At 37.0% G+C, this 13,259-nt stretch overlaps 1 protein-coding gene across 1 annotated transcript in view; it reads right to left on the bottom strand.

Moving 5' to 3' along the window:
- FGF10 (fibroblast growth factor 10) overlaps nt 1-843 on the bottom strand; it is a 106,465-nt gene extending 105,622 nt beyond the window's left edge. Inside the window, exon 1 of the mRNA XM_044657754.1 lies at nt 498-843. Within this exon, the coding sequence (XP_044513689.1) occupies nt 498-843 (346 nt within the window). The remainder of the gene's footprint in view (nt 1-497) is intronic.
- Between the last annotated feature and the right edge of the window lie 12,416 nt (nt 844-13,259).

The following is a 13,259-nucleotide window of genomic DNA, read 5'->3' as shown; positions in this document are numbered from 1 at the left end:
CCACTCTAATTGACATCGGGTAATTATTTTCAGATTGAAGTATCGTCCCAAAACTCTTAGCTAGGCTGCCAGCTAACAGAAACAAAATTTGTTTTCTGGAGCATTTACAGGGGAGAGAGAAGAGGTCTGTCTGCAACCAGGGTGGTGGTGGAGGTTGAATACATACAGAGAGTGCACACAGAAAACTATAGGGACAACAAGAGCCCCCTCCTTCGGTTGCTGGGAATTTCCCGAGCAAACCAGCTGAGGAGGTTAGCTGGGGTTGGGGGTGGAAAAGGAAAAAAAGAAGGGAGCCGAGGTCCTCAGCCCGATGTTAATATACGCGGGGGGTCTCCAGCGTGAAACTATTCTACTTAATCATTTTACTGGGGGGGTTGGGGACAACGATATTTAGCGGGTCACATCTGGAACAAATTTTTTTTTTCTTCCGTGAAGGTTGGAAGGGAGGATGATTTCAAAATGGGGAGGGGGGTAGCAAGATTGCATTCGTTACTTACTGTATGGGCAGTTCTCATTCTTGGTCCCGCTGACCTTTCCATTCTTCTCAATCTTGAGAAAGTACTTGGTGAAAGAGAACAGCTTCCTCCAGCGAACATCTCCTTGGAGGTGATTGTAGCTCCGCACATGTCTCCCCGCACTGGAAGGAGAGGAGAAGGAGGAGGAGGAGGAGGAAGAGGAGGAAGAGGAAGAAGAGTTGGTGGCCTCCGGTGACAGCATGTTCTGGCCCATGTCGTGGCAGGTGACAGGCACAGAAGACACCAAGAAGAGCAGCAAGAAGCAGCAGCAGCAGCAGGGCAGGTGGGGAAAGGCTGAGGCACCATGTGTCAGTATCCATTTCCACATTGTACTGAAACTCTCGGCGTTAGAAAATGTCTCATCAGAAGAAACATACTGGAAGGGTAAAACCCGGTAAAAGGCGAGTAGAAAGCTGCTGTTGGCTGTTGCTGGCTATCTTCTTCAGAGCTCTGATCTGGCCTGAAGTGAACGCACCAACATCCATAACTCAGGGGCACAAATCACCTCGGAATGGCTGGTTGGCTCTTGCCTCTCTCTCTCTCTCTCTCTCTCTCTCTCTCTCTCTCTCTCCGCCTATGTAGTTTCCCAAGAAGCGGTGTCACTTGGGTGGCAGTAGTGGTAGCTGCTGCTGCTTGTGACGGTGGCTCGCAATCTTCCTTCCTTCGCCCAAGATTTTCCAGTAGCTACTTTGTTCTATTCTTCACTCCTTTCTTCACCATGTTCGATGAGGGGGGTAAAGTCTGGAAAGGAAAAAGAAAAAAAAAAAAAAAGATGACAGCACAGTGAACAAAAACCAAAGAGAATTGGGGGTGGGGTGGAGAGGGGGATGCCTGAACCCCTCTGGAGATTAGCACCTTCTGTTCGTTTCTCTCTATCGTGAGCCCCACAACCAGTTAGCCAGCTGTAGACAGAAAGAAGCTTCTGAGTTGTTGGGTCTGAAGGCAGCAGTTTGATGCCGGTGGTTCCCTTCCTCTCTCTTTCTCTTTTTAGTGGTGGAGGTGGTTGTTGATTTGAAGCCTCCAGAAAGTAACTTGTTGTTTGGAGTGGTGGTGATTGGTGTTTTGGATTGTTTTTTTTTTTTTTTTTTTTTCTCCTCCCCTCCCCAGACCGCTTGTAAACAGGTTGAAGGCTGTAGCCCAAATGTCAGTGATTACAAGCCAGAGGTGGGATATGCCTCTGGTGGTCAAACCTTATTTGCCAGGATGAAGAGATGGGGTGGGGGTGGGGGGGTCAAGCAGCGGTGGGACATCTGAAACCTTCTGCAGTAGGGAACTTGAGGACGGGAGAATGCCAGGGAGGGGGAGAGAGAGAGAGAGAGAGAGAGAGAGAGAGAGAGAGAGAGAGAGAGAGAGAGAGAGAGAGAGAGAGAGAGAGAGAGAGAGATTGGAGAAGGAGAAGATGAAGGAGTGGGGGTGGGGTGGGGAATAGAGATAGAGAGAGAGAGACACGGAGAGCCAGGGAGATTGAGAGAGAGAGAACAGTGCTTTTGCAGCCCAGTTAGAGGCAGGAGCTGCGTACCTCCTATCCTTCCTTGCCTCTGAGGAGGCACCAGCCACAACCTCCTTTGGCTCTTCTTAATTGCTCCTAAAACGTTCTTCTGCAAGCTGGCCACCAGCGTGCGTTGTATACTCATGCTTTCCTAAATTTGCTGTCTTCCAGCCTGAACCAATCCCCTCTAGGGAGCCCCTTTCTGACTTGTTTTCTAGCATAAGACTTTTTTTTTTTTTTTTTTTTTTTGGCAGTGAAGTGCTTGAGAGCCACCTGGAGTTTGTTGCTTTGCTGACTTTTTTTCGTTCTCGCTTTGAGAAGGGAGTTGGGAGAGAGGGGAGAAATATGTTTCCGACAGACCCTCAAAAGCAGATTTTACGCTGGTCAGGGCGAGCACGGAAAAGAAGGGGGGGGGTGAGAGGACACAAGAGGACATAATTCGTTTTCTTTCTTTCTTTTCTGTCAGCTTCCAAGGAGGTCTTTGCTTTAATGAATCACTGATTTCTCGCTTCCGTTGCTGAAATAAAAAGTTCACACTTTAGCATCGCTCTGCCTTTTAAGCCCAGAGAGATTTATCGGCACCCTTAAAGTCGCCCCTCTCTTGCCTCAAATGAAATCAGGGACCCAAATGACCAATTTCTAATTGCTAACATGAGTCATTTACTGAATCACGCGTGCACTTCAAAGCAAATGGCACTTTACTGGGATTGCAAAGATTTTACCATAAAATCTGTCTGAATGCCTTGCAGTCTGTTTTCTATGCAATTTCCTTTGCACTTTGCCATAAAGGGGCGGGTTTTTTTTTCCATCTTCAAATTTAATGTTTAAGGAACTCTGTTTTACAATAAACAAAGTAAAACAAACTCTGTCATTAAGAGGAGTTGCCCCTTCCTTCCCCAGCCCCCCCTTTTCCTTTTCTCCCAGTCTTATTTCTCCCTCAATCGTTTAAAGGTATGCACTCATTGCCACACATACAGGTCAGGTAAAGAAGAATGCGATCCCGAACGGGAAAAAAAAGTTTTGCCAGAATTCGTCCTTACAATGAAATACTGTCATGGTCTGTCTTTGTTATTCGTAATAAGGAACCAAAGACTGCCCAGTAGTACCAGAATGTCTACTGGATGTTTACCAGACAGCCTACCTAACTAACCATGAGCAATTCGTTAAATAAAAGTCAACTTCGTGTTAAAAGACTGTTGTTTGGAGACAACTGAAGTCTGGAGAGAAAAAAAATCAGTATGGTTTATGCAATAAAAACTGTCTTGCACCTCTCTACTGTGTTTATGAAATATCATTTTCATTACAAGAACAATAAAATACCTAAAGAAATGTTAAATCTGTTCCTAAAGATGGACCTCAAATGATATTAACTTCACAGAAGGAAATTAGAAATGTTTTTCAATTATGTTCTTTACTGACTTGAAAAATAGCTTTAAGTTTAGTTTATTATGCTTATGTTTCAGGGTGGCATTTAAGAGGGTTGAAGTTGAAACATTTTAAAAGCTAGAATTGGTATTTTTAATTGCATTGTTTATGGTCCTCCAAATACTTATTCATAAGATTTCAATAGTGTGGTAAACACCAGAGAAGATTGTTTGGTTTAATTTAATTAGGCTTGATTTTGGTAGTCTAATAATTGGAAAGTAAAGGAAATAAAAAACATGCGTCAACCAAATATTGCTCTTTAATTAAAGCGTGGTGACTTTAAAATGACCCAGAATGCTAATTTCAGTCTCCTACTTCACTGTTTTATACCTAGGTTGACAAATGCCTGAAACAGAGTGTAGAGTTTCTAAGGGATTTGAGTTTCAGCCCAGGAGCACAGTTGAATCCAAATGTTCGAATCAACAGCTAATCAAAACTACGTGTTTTTAGAATGTTCTGTTTGATGAAACCATAAAATAATGACCCTTGCTGTCAAAAGTTGCAAAACATGGGAAATTATTATTTGAGGGTTTCTTTGCACTGGGAACCAAGAATATTGATGAAGTTTTGTGGATAATTTGCTTGAGAATTTATTATCCCCCTTAAGGCCAGATAACCTCATCTTCCATCATGGATTTTGAAGGGGGGAACTCTTTCACTTCCAACACACATGTACTGGAGTTCTGTGTTCCCAAAATACAACTTTTAGATATTTAATGTTTGTGTCTGAGTATCATCTACAGAAAGCAAATGTTAAAATCAAGATATTCCAGGTGAAGTGTTTAATAGAATAACAACTTGGAGTGAAAAAAACCAGAAAATTTTTAAAGTTCAAACATTAATTCTGCCATTGATTAGTTGTGAGATCTTGATCAGGTCACCTTCCTGGGCCTCAGTTTCCTCACCTGTAGAGGACTGGATGATATGAGAGGGGATTGAATGAGATGATCTCCAAGGTCCCTTCCAACCCTAGCATTCTGTGAAATGCCCTTAGAGCCTTTGCTCTGCTGTGTGATGACAGGAAGGGCATTTACAAAACAGCCCAAATGAAAAGCTGACATAGCTTTTTAGATTATATCTCATTCTTTTTTCTCTTTTCTGTATAGCCTTTCTTTTATAGCACAGTCGAATCCCTAAATACCCCACTACTTTGTATTGTTGGGTCACCTCTTAGGTTAGCCTGAGAAAGCCTGAGAAAAGTTCCACAGGAAAGATGCACTATTTAACGGAATTCAATCTCTCCCAATAGATTTGAATCACTAACATAAATGTATGAATGTAGATTATATCTCTGTAATGAGGCCTGAATCATTCTCAGTTACTTCAAAGGACTGAAATTCAACCTCCCTTTTTAGCAGCAATAATCAGGCCTTAATGGGTTCCTTTATTAATTGTTTCTCTGCTAAGTCTGAAAAAGACAGTACAAGCTCTCAATTAGAATGGTACCTACTAGTTTGCTCTAAAATAGTTTCCCGCCCCCCCCCCCCACCTCCCTTCTCCCTCCTCCAAACCCTAGAAGGTTTGTATGTGCATCATCCCTGGACCCTGTACTATTCAATCATATTGGATCCAACCACTATCCCAAAAGGACAAACATTTCTTTTTGCAAAGCTGTATTTCAAGAAGTTAGAATGTTTTCAAGGAAGATTTTTGCAGCCAATAAATATTACTTAATGTGTAAATGATGAAGAGTTGAAAAGCAATTTGATTATACACTACTAGGTACTTCTGTAGCTTTTCTCTTATTAACTAGACATTTCAGGATTGTCATTCCTGGAATTATTTTAGCAGCACAGAACTATCTGTGGGTCAGTTACAAGATGTGTGTTCTATTAACTTCGATGTTATTGGCAGTGTCAATAAGTGGCTACAAATAATAATAACTCAGGTCAAAAGTTAGACAAGCTCTTTTCTATAGACATCTGCAGTCCTCATTTTTAAGTTATTGGTACAACCACAGAGAGGAGAAATCTTAGAATATAGTAACTGCTAGTTTTCAAGTTGAACCTTCCTTATATGCATGAAGTAAAATTCTAGTCATGCTGTAATCTATGGTAAGAGATAGTCCTTATGATACCAGTTTATGGGACTAACTTGGCTATTATAGTTGTTTGTTTTTCAAATCTTGAGGTGGAAGGACATCTTAGGACCCTAGATTTGGGCCTGGAAGGGACCACAGATGGCATTGACTTGAAGTCTTGTTCCTGAAGTACTAAATCTTGTTCTTGTTAACAGAACCTTAGTTTTTACAAACTGAAATGACATTTCCAGGGTTGAACAACTAGAAAATGACTGAAGCAGAATTCGAATCTGGATCCTCCTGGTTCCAAGTCTCAGGCTCTATTTGCTATAACATGCAACAATGGATGCCTGTAGGATTTCACTCCTTTTACTATTTACAGTCCCCCAAAGTATCTTGGAATATTACTTTTAAAAGTATAGTATTTTGGAGTAGGAAAGAATCTTTGAAGTTGTCTTAATTCAGACCTCATTTTATAGCTATGGAAAAGGAAGCTCTCTGAGAAGTTAAATGGATTACCTAAGGTCATACATACACAATAGTTTAGTGGTGGAGTTGGGATCTCTCTGAAAGAATCTAGGTTTTTTGGTTACTTTGGTTTATCCTAATAACCCTTTTATGCTGTCTGCTTTCCTTTTCCCATCCCTAATTCCCTTTCTAAGGTATCAAGGTAATAATTATGATCAAGCAGAAGAAGAAAAGCTTGGTCCTTCCAATTCTCTTCTTACTTCTCTTAACACATCCTTTTACATTTAAAGATAGATCCTTGGATTGTCCTTCAGTTAAAAGTTTAGGCATCTCTACTACAATACATTAACTGACATGAGTGAACAAAATAATTTGGCATATGAGTAATTAGTACTCATAGTTACTACTATGTTCAATGTTTAGAGAATATTTCTACAGAGTTCTACACCATGAACAGGAACAGAGACGATATATAAGATATATTTCAGGTTTTCATAGACTTCAGTCTTAGTGGTATAGGATTCTCTTATAACAGAGGTCTGCCACCTTAGAAAGTCAGATTCCAAATTAACATATTTTCTGAGCATCTGATAACACATTTGCATAAAGCCCCAGAGTTAATCAAAGAATGGCTATTGTGTCAAATGGTTCAGTGAGTTTTTGCTAAAATTGAAGTTAGCTTTTTAGCATCCTGACTGTCCTTCATCTCTAGAGCTAATCATTATTTCCTGAGCATGAAAATGTGGCTAAGATAATGAAAATATCCTTCTTTTTTCACAAAAAACTCCATTATCCTTCTACTTTGATTAAAAAAAAATCCTCAAACAGAATTTCTGGTGGTGTTCTTAATTTGGAATCTGTGAACTTAAAATACATTAATCTATTTTAATATAATTGGTTATTTTGTAATATTATATATTTAACACATTTAAAAACATTATTGTGAGAAGAGCTCCAGATTTTCAAAGGAATCCATGACACACACAAGAAAGGTCAAGAACCTTTTCTCTATAGTAAAAACAAAACAAAAATCTACATAAATTATAAGAGACACTCAAGTGTATGCTACTAAATACACACACACACACATATAAATTCTAATACACACATATCTATTTTACCTAACATTGGCTTCAATTTGTCCCTTACCAATTCAAATAAGTTCTGCCTTTGGCAAAGTTAAGTCCATGGTTAAGAGGCTTAGCAAGGTGGAAAAAGAAATGGTTTTTGAGTCAGAATTCTAATTCCATCTCTGTTGTTTGTCACTTAACCTCTCTGAGCCTCAGTTTGTTCATGTCTAAAACAAAGGGCATTGTACAAGGTAATCTGTGAAGCCCTTTTCTAAAGTTCAACCTACGATTTTAAGTGTCTTTTCTGTGTCTCCAGTCTGATTTTTTTCCCCTCTTTGGTCATTGGTAGGAACTCTTTTTTTCCCTTTCCTTATTTCAGGTAGCCAATGCTTCCCACTTCTCTTTATCCCTCCCCCACAACAAAACCAAAAGGATTTGATATCAGGGGTTTACACTTATCTGATTATACAATCAGACTGATTGTACTTGAGTATGAATGAGTTTCAATGTGTTATCTGAACCAACATTTGCATTTTAAGCCTTTTATCTCTAATTGTGGAATGAAAGACTTTATCTCTTATTAAAGGAATGTTGGGCATTGGCAAGCAGGTGGGGAGATATGTTGGGGGATGTGGACCTGGAAATCACATCTGGGTGGGATTTTATCACCAAGAAGACCTTTTCCCATGGCTGTTGAGAAGCCTATGTCAAGGAGATGTTTCAGAATCTAGTGTGATCTGTACTGGAACAAATCCCCTGAAGGCATCCTCCCAAAACTTTGCTCCCACCCCAAGCCTAAGAGTCTCCCCAGCTTCTTCTAAATTGAATCTTAGCTATCCTTTTTGTCTCAGAACTCCCAGATTATATATTTGGTGTATTCTGACAAATTACTTGAGTTCTTATTTTTAAATATTTCCCTTTTTTAGAGGAAAAGGGGTACTAGAGGCAATCAAGTCAAATCATCTTGATTTATAGAAGACTTTGAACCTGAGTAGGTCAGGGTCATGGAGCTGAGGACAGATTTCAGCTCAGGTCTTCCTAAAACCAAGCACATAGTACCATCCACTGGACCACCTAGCTTGCCCAATGACATGACTTGCAGCTGGACGGCAAGAGACATTTTATTTGCAGGATTAAAAAAAAAAGTCTCTGGTTATGAAGCTTTTTTCCCCCTAGAATAAGATAGAATATAAAATATTATTTTTTTTAAATCCCCTTAATGAAATTTTCCTGGTATAGCTTCCCTTACAAAAGTTACTAGGGAGTATCACTATGACTTTTTAATGTGGGTTGGAAAACATTATCTTTTCTGATAAAGATATAATTGTATTATTGAGAGTAGTCTTAGATCACTTGCTTTTTGCAATAAGTAGCTAGTACCTAACAAGCAATGTGGCATTATGGAAAGGGGGTTGTTACCTGGGGGTAGGAAACTCCTGAACTATGCTTACTTTTAGCTGTGTGACCCTGACTGAACAAAACACTTAACCTTTGAGCCATGGCTTCCTATCTGTAAAATGGGAATAATAATGCCAGAAATATCTGTCTCACAAGACTTTTCTAAAAGTCAAATGAATAATTTGTGTAAATCTTTTTTTTTACAAATGTTATAAATGTCATTGCTTTGTTTTATTTTAATTTTTTTAGTTTTATGTCTAATTCTAGCAAACTGAGAGGATTATATGGAAATTCGCATCTGGAAAAACAGTCGATTCCATAACTCTCTGCTATAGCATTCAGTAGAGAAATTGTTTATGATGCTTGAGGTCAAAGAAAAACCTCTTACGAATTAGAGGTGTCCCCCCAAAAAAAACAATACAAAGTGACAAAGAATTGTCTAAAAGTGGAATGGGCTGCCTCAAAAGTAGTGGGTTCTCATGCCTGGGATTTCATTGGTGGATGGATTGTACTAGATGCCCAATAATAAGGTTCTTTCTCTCAGATTCTGCAATTCCACAAGCTCTCTATATTTAAAAGCAGAAGTCTTGGGTTTAAATGCTCCAGCTCTGCTATTTACTACCTGTTTGATCTTGGACAAATTTCTTAACTTCTCTGAATCTGTGTTTTGTCATTTGTTAAATAACAAACATTAGACTAATTTTCTAGCTCTTTCTGATGACTCTGTAAAACTAGTCTGACACCCATGACATCCAAAAATTAACCTTTTCCTAATTCATAAATATTATACTAAGATAATATTAAAATAACTTCTACATTACTTTATTATTAAATAACTTTCTCTCTGAGAAAGATGGGATAGGGATAGGGATTGTGAAAATTGGTTTTGGGACTCCCAGATTGAGGAAAGTACCGCTACCAGCACAGTTCAACACCTTCTCTTCAATTCATAGTATTATTAGGCTGCCTAGAACACTGAGAGGTTGTGACTTGCCCAGGATCACAAGTCAATATATCTTAATATTTTGAAACCAAGCATTCTTGACTCTGAAGTTAACTCTATTCACCACACCACACTCTGGAAAAGAAGACAAAATAGAAACAATTTTTATAATGCCTGTTTCTTGGTCAAATGCAATAAAAACCTCTTACTAATTTTAATACTATCAGATTATTAAAGGGAGTGATGCATACTACTCTTACCATATTAAATCATAGCATTTTTTGCTAATCTAGTTAAATATCTCTATTCCAACAGGGATTGAATTCTGTATAAATAAGAGAAATCTGACTGATAGGGTTGTCCTGATTTGTAAGTGTGGAAATACCTGACTTGCAATAGTTTAATATTCATGCCATTTTACATACTATCTATTTATCTTCAGAAAATTGTTTTTTCTAAAGACAGGATACATACACATTAACTGTGTGACACTAGATAAATTATTTCATGTCTCTGAGACTCAATTTCCTCATTCCTCAATTAAGTGTTTCCAACATCCACATGCTCTCTAACTTTCATCTATCTCTAGATATTTGTTTCTCTGTCTGTCTGTCTAACCCCCTATCTATCATTCTAATTCAATGCTTTCATTAAAAAATGTCTGTTCCTTATGTGATCTACTGGAATGTTGCCTACAAACTGAGTTTAGATGAACTTAGAGGTCTGTGTGTTTGTGTATGTGTGTACAAAGACATAAATTCAAGTCTTGCCTCTGACATGCTGACTTTGTAACCATATAGATTTTAATCGACCAAAGAATTGTAAATTATATATTTAAAACAGATTATAATTATATTTTCATGTAATTATGTATGTATGTTTCATGTTCAACTCACACATGATACCAGCCTGTATTTCTGAAGTTTCCTTATCCCAGAGTTCCTATATAAATGAAATACCAGCTCTAGCTTCTAACCACATACATAAACACACATATGCATATATATTACATTTGTACACATACATTTATAGATATGTGCGGATATCTATTGATCATCTATACATATTTATTTATGTTTATAGGGCCTGGGACTACATTTGTGATTTAACTGATATAGGAAATAAACTGTTGAAGGAAATTCTCTCCAGAAATGCAGGTGAGGGCCTTCCTTGTCATTTAGACATTATCTTTCAGACTTGCTCAGGGTCTAGAGATATTATATAACTTTTCAAAGGTCCCACCAGCAGGAGCTTTGAGGTGAAACTACTTTAGCTCTGAGGAATCTTTTCTTTTAGACCCACCAGAAATGAGAGAAGATTAGAGGGGAAGATACTAGAGGAAGAAATGAGGAGAGAGGGAAAGACTGGAGGAAAGGGAGGAAGGAGGAGAGGATGAGAAAAAGACTATCATTGATCAGCTAAAAATATTTAGATAGGATTTGTGTGTACAAACAAAACATCAATTTACAAACAAGAAATATATAAATATGCCCTCCTGGTTATAAAAAAAGAAACATGGAAAATTAAAAAGAAACTTTTATTCAAAAAGAAAAAAAAACAAAAAGTAAAGAAGTATTTTAATTTTAAAATAGTTTATCACACTATTATATACAATTTACTTTGCATTAAATACTCACAAAATTCAATATTTTTGTACATTACAATACCTATAACAACATTGTTTGAAAACTAAGAGAAAATGTAAGAAGTGATTTTAAATAAGTTGTATTTTTGTAAAATATATGCAAAGCTAATAAACTTTTAGAAATAAAGAATAAATAAAAAAGATATATAGTTTTTTTCACAATAAGATAAGATTGTACTGCAGTTCCAAATGGCAACTTTATTCATAAAAAGTTACATTTTATACAATTGAGTCAGGAAAGTTGCAACTGTATATAATGAAATAAGATTGCATTGTCATACTATCAAAGTACAGAAGGAAATATTTGTAAGAAGCTGGAAATAATCAGAAATGCTTGCTCAGATCATTGCAAGCTTGCTCAGTTTATATTTTGCAGGCCATCATTCAGAATGATGTATAAGTTGAGCATAAAATATATTGAAGTATATGTGTGTCTGCACTAAAAGTTACATTAAATATAATTATATGCTATTCTTAACATTTAATTATCAAGTCTTTGGTTGATTAGAATACATATTATTTGATAATTAACAGAAATTGTATATCATTACAAGTTTTTTGGAATTTATTAGTCTTACCACGGATCTAAAAAATCCACAAATGAGACTTTCAAAAAAGAAAAATATGCAACATTTTAACACCCTGGTTGTCTTTCACACTGTCGGTTCAAAGTAATTCTTCCCGACCTCCCACTTCTTTACTCTTCCTCTTTAGTCCTGAATATAGTTAATTTGTCTCAAAGACTGGACTTGAATTTGTGTCTTGGTATGAAGATCAATTCTTTATTCATTATACTGCATTGTCTTTCAACATACATGTGTGAATGTACATGCACATGTAAAATAGAACATTGTATAGATGCACACATGTGCCTCCATAAATGTATATGTACATATGTTTTATTAAATGCATCTATATTCATACATAACACTGAGTATATCTATATATGTATATTGACATGAAAGAAGAGACTGGTATATGAGCAATGTTCCTCTGATTCTATTCCCTTTATGAAAGAGGTTGAATAGCCTGTTTTTAAAAAAAAATTAAATTATTCATTTGTTTGTTTGTTACATTAAAACAACCCAGTTGCCTCCCTGCCTTTTTCCCTTCTCCTCATTAGAAAAGGTATCATTTGACAAAAAGATAGATGTATATCTATATCTATATGTAGATATATATTAAACTATGTCTTATTATTTCTACTTCTCAGTTTTTTTCCTTCTATACACATATAGAAGTCATTTCCCAAATTTCTCTGTTGTTGTATATAATGTTCTCTTATTTCTGCTTGTTTCACTCTTCATAATTTCACACAGGTCTTTTCAAGTTTTTCCAAAATTAATCTGTTCATCATTTCTTTTTTAAAATAATTTTTATTTTTTATCATTTCTGATAGCACAATAGTAGTAGTAGTATTACATCCCAATCTTTTAACACAACTTATTTAGCCATTCACCATAGGAAATGATGAAAGTACCTTGGAGAGACTGGCTCATGAATAGATATTCTGCTAATTACATCATGGACAGCAGCATCTTTGATGGGCATTTATAGAAATGAAATGTGGAGTGCCTTCAAATGGCCTTTGCTCACAACTCCCAGGGAGTGACAAGACAATAAACATTTATTAACCACTTATTATGTGTTGGCATTTTACTAAATGCTGGACAATGTTATAAGGGAAAAAAAGTCTGTGGTCCTTCATCCTCTAAAACCACATGACCCTATGAAAACTTGCTTCAGTGTTTATTCTTTCATTCTTGGTGTAAGTACTAGGTGGTATAACCTTATTCATTTTAGGTCATAGTTGTCCAAATGACCAGGAGTCTGAGAATTGAGCCTATGCTAGGTTTTGCACCAGCATCAAGGCCCCAAAGAGCAAGGACCCATCTTAGGTTTCCAAACCAATGTAAGATAATGGCTCATGGACATCACCTTGATGCAACTAAGAGTGTGTAGAAATCCTGCTTAATCTTCAGAGACTTAGGTGGTATAAGAGAGAGTGTGTCCCGGAACTATTAGGGAGCAATGTTTATACTTTCCTATTTTGTTACTCTTTGAAATAAATATCCCTTTGTAAAAGATACTTATATGAATTGGTTAAATTATTCATGTATGTTTTTTGGTTATTGTGAGCATTTCTAGCACTGTTTCAAATAATAGAGGTGGCAATGGACATTGCTTTACTTCTGATCTTATTGTGAAGGGTTCTCATTACAAACTACTTTCCAAGTCCACTATTTGCAAATTAATTTTTTGGCGATCTGGAAATGCCCTATGCTA

This window comes from Gracilinanus agilis, chromosome 1 (assembly GCF_016433145.1).
Source record: "Gracilinanus agilis isolate LMUSP501 chromosome 1, AgileGrace, whole genome shotgun sequence".
NCBI lineage: Eukaryota > Metazoa > Chordata > Mammalia > Didelphimorphia > Didelphidae > Gracilinanus > Gracilinanus agilis.
Note: the sequence above shows the minus strand (reverse complement) of the source record. Positions and strands in the feature narration are given on the sequence as shown.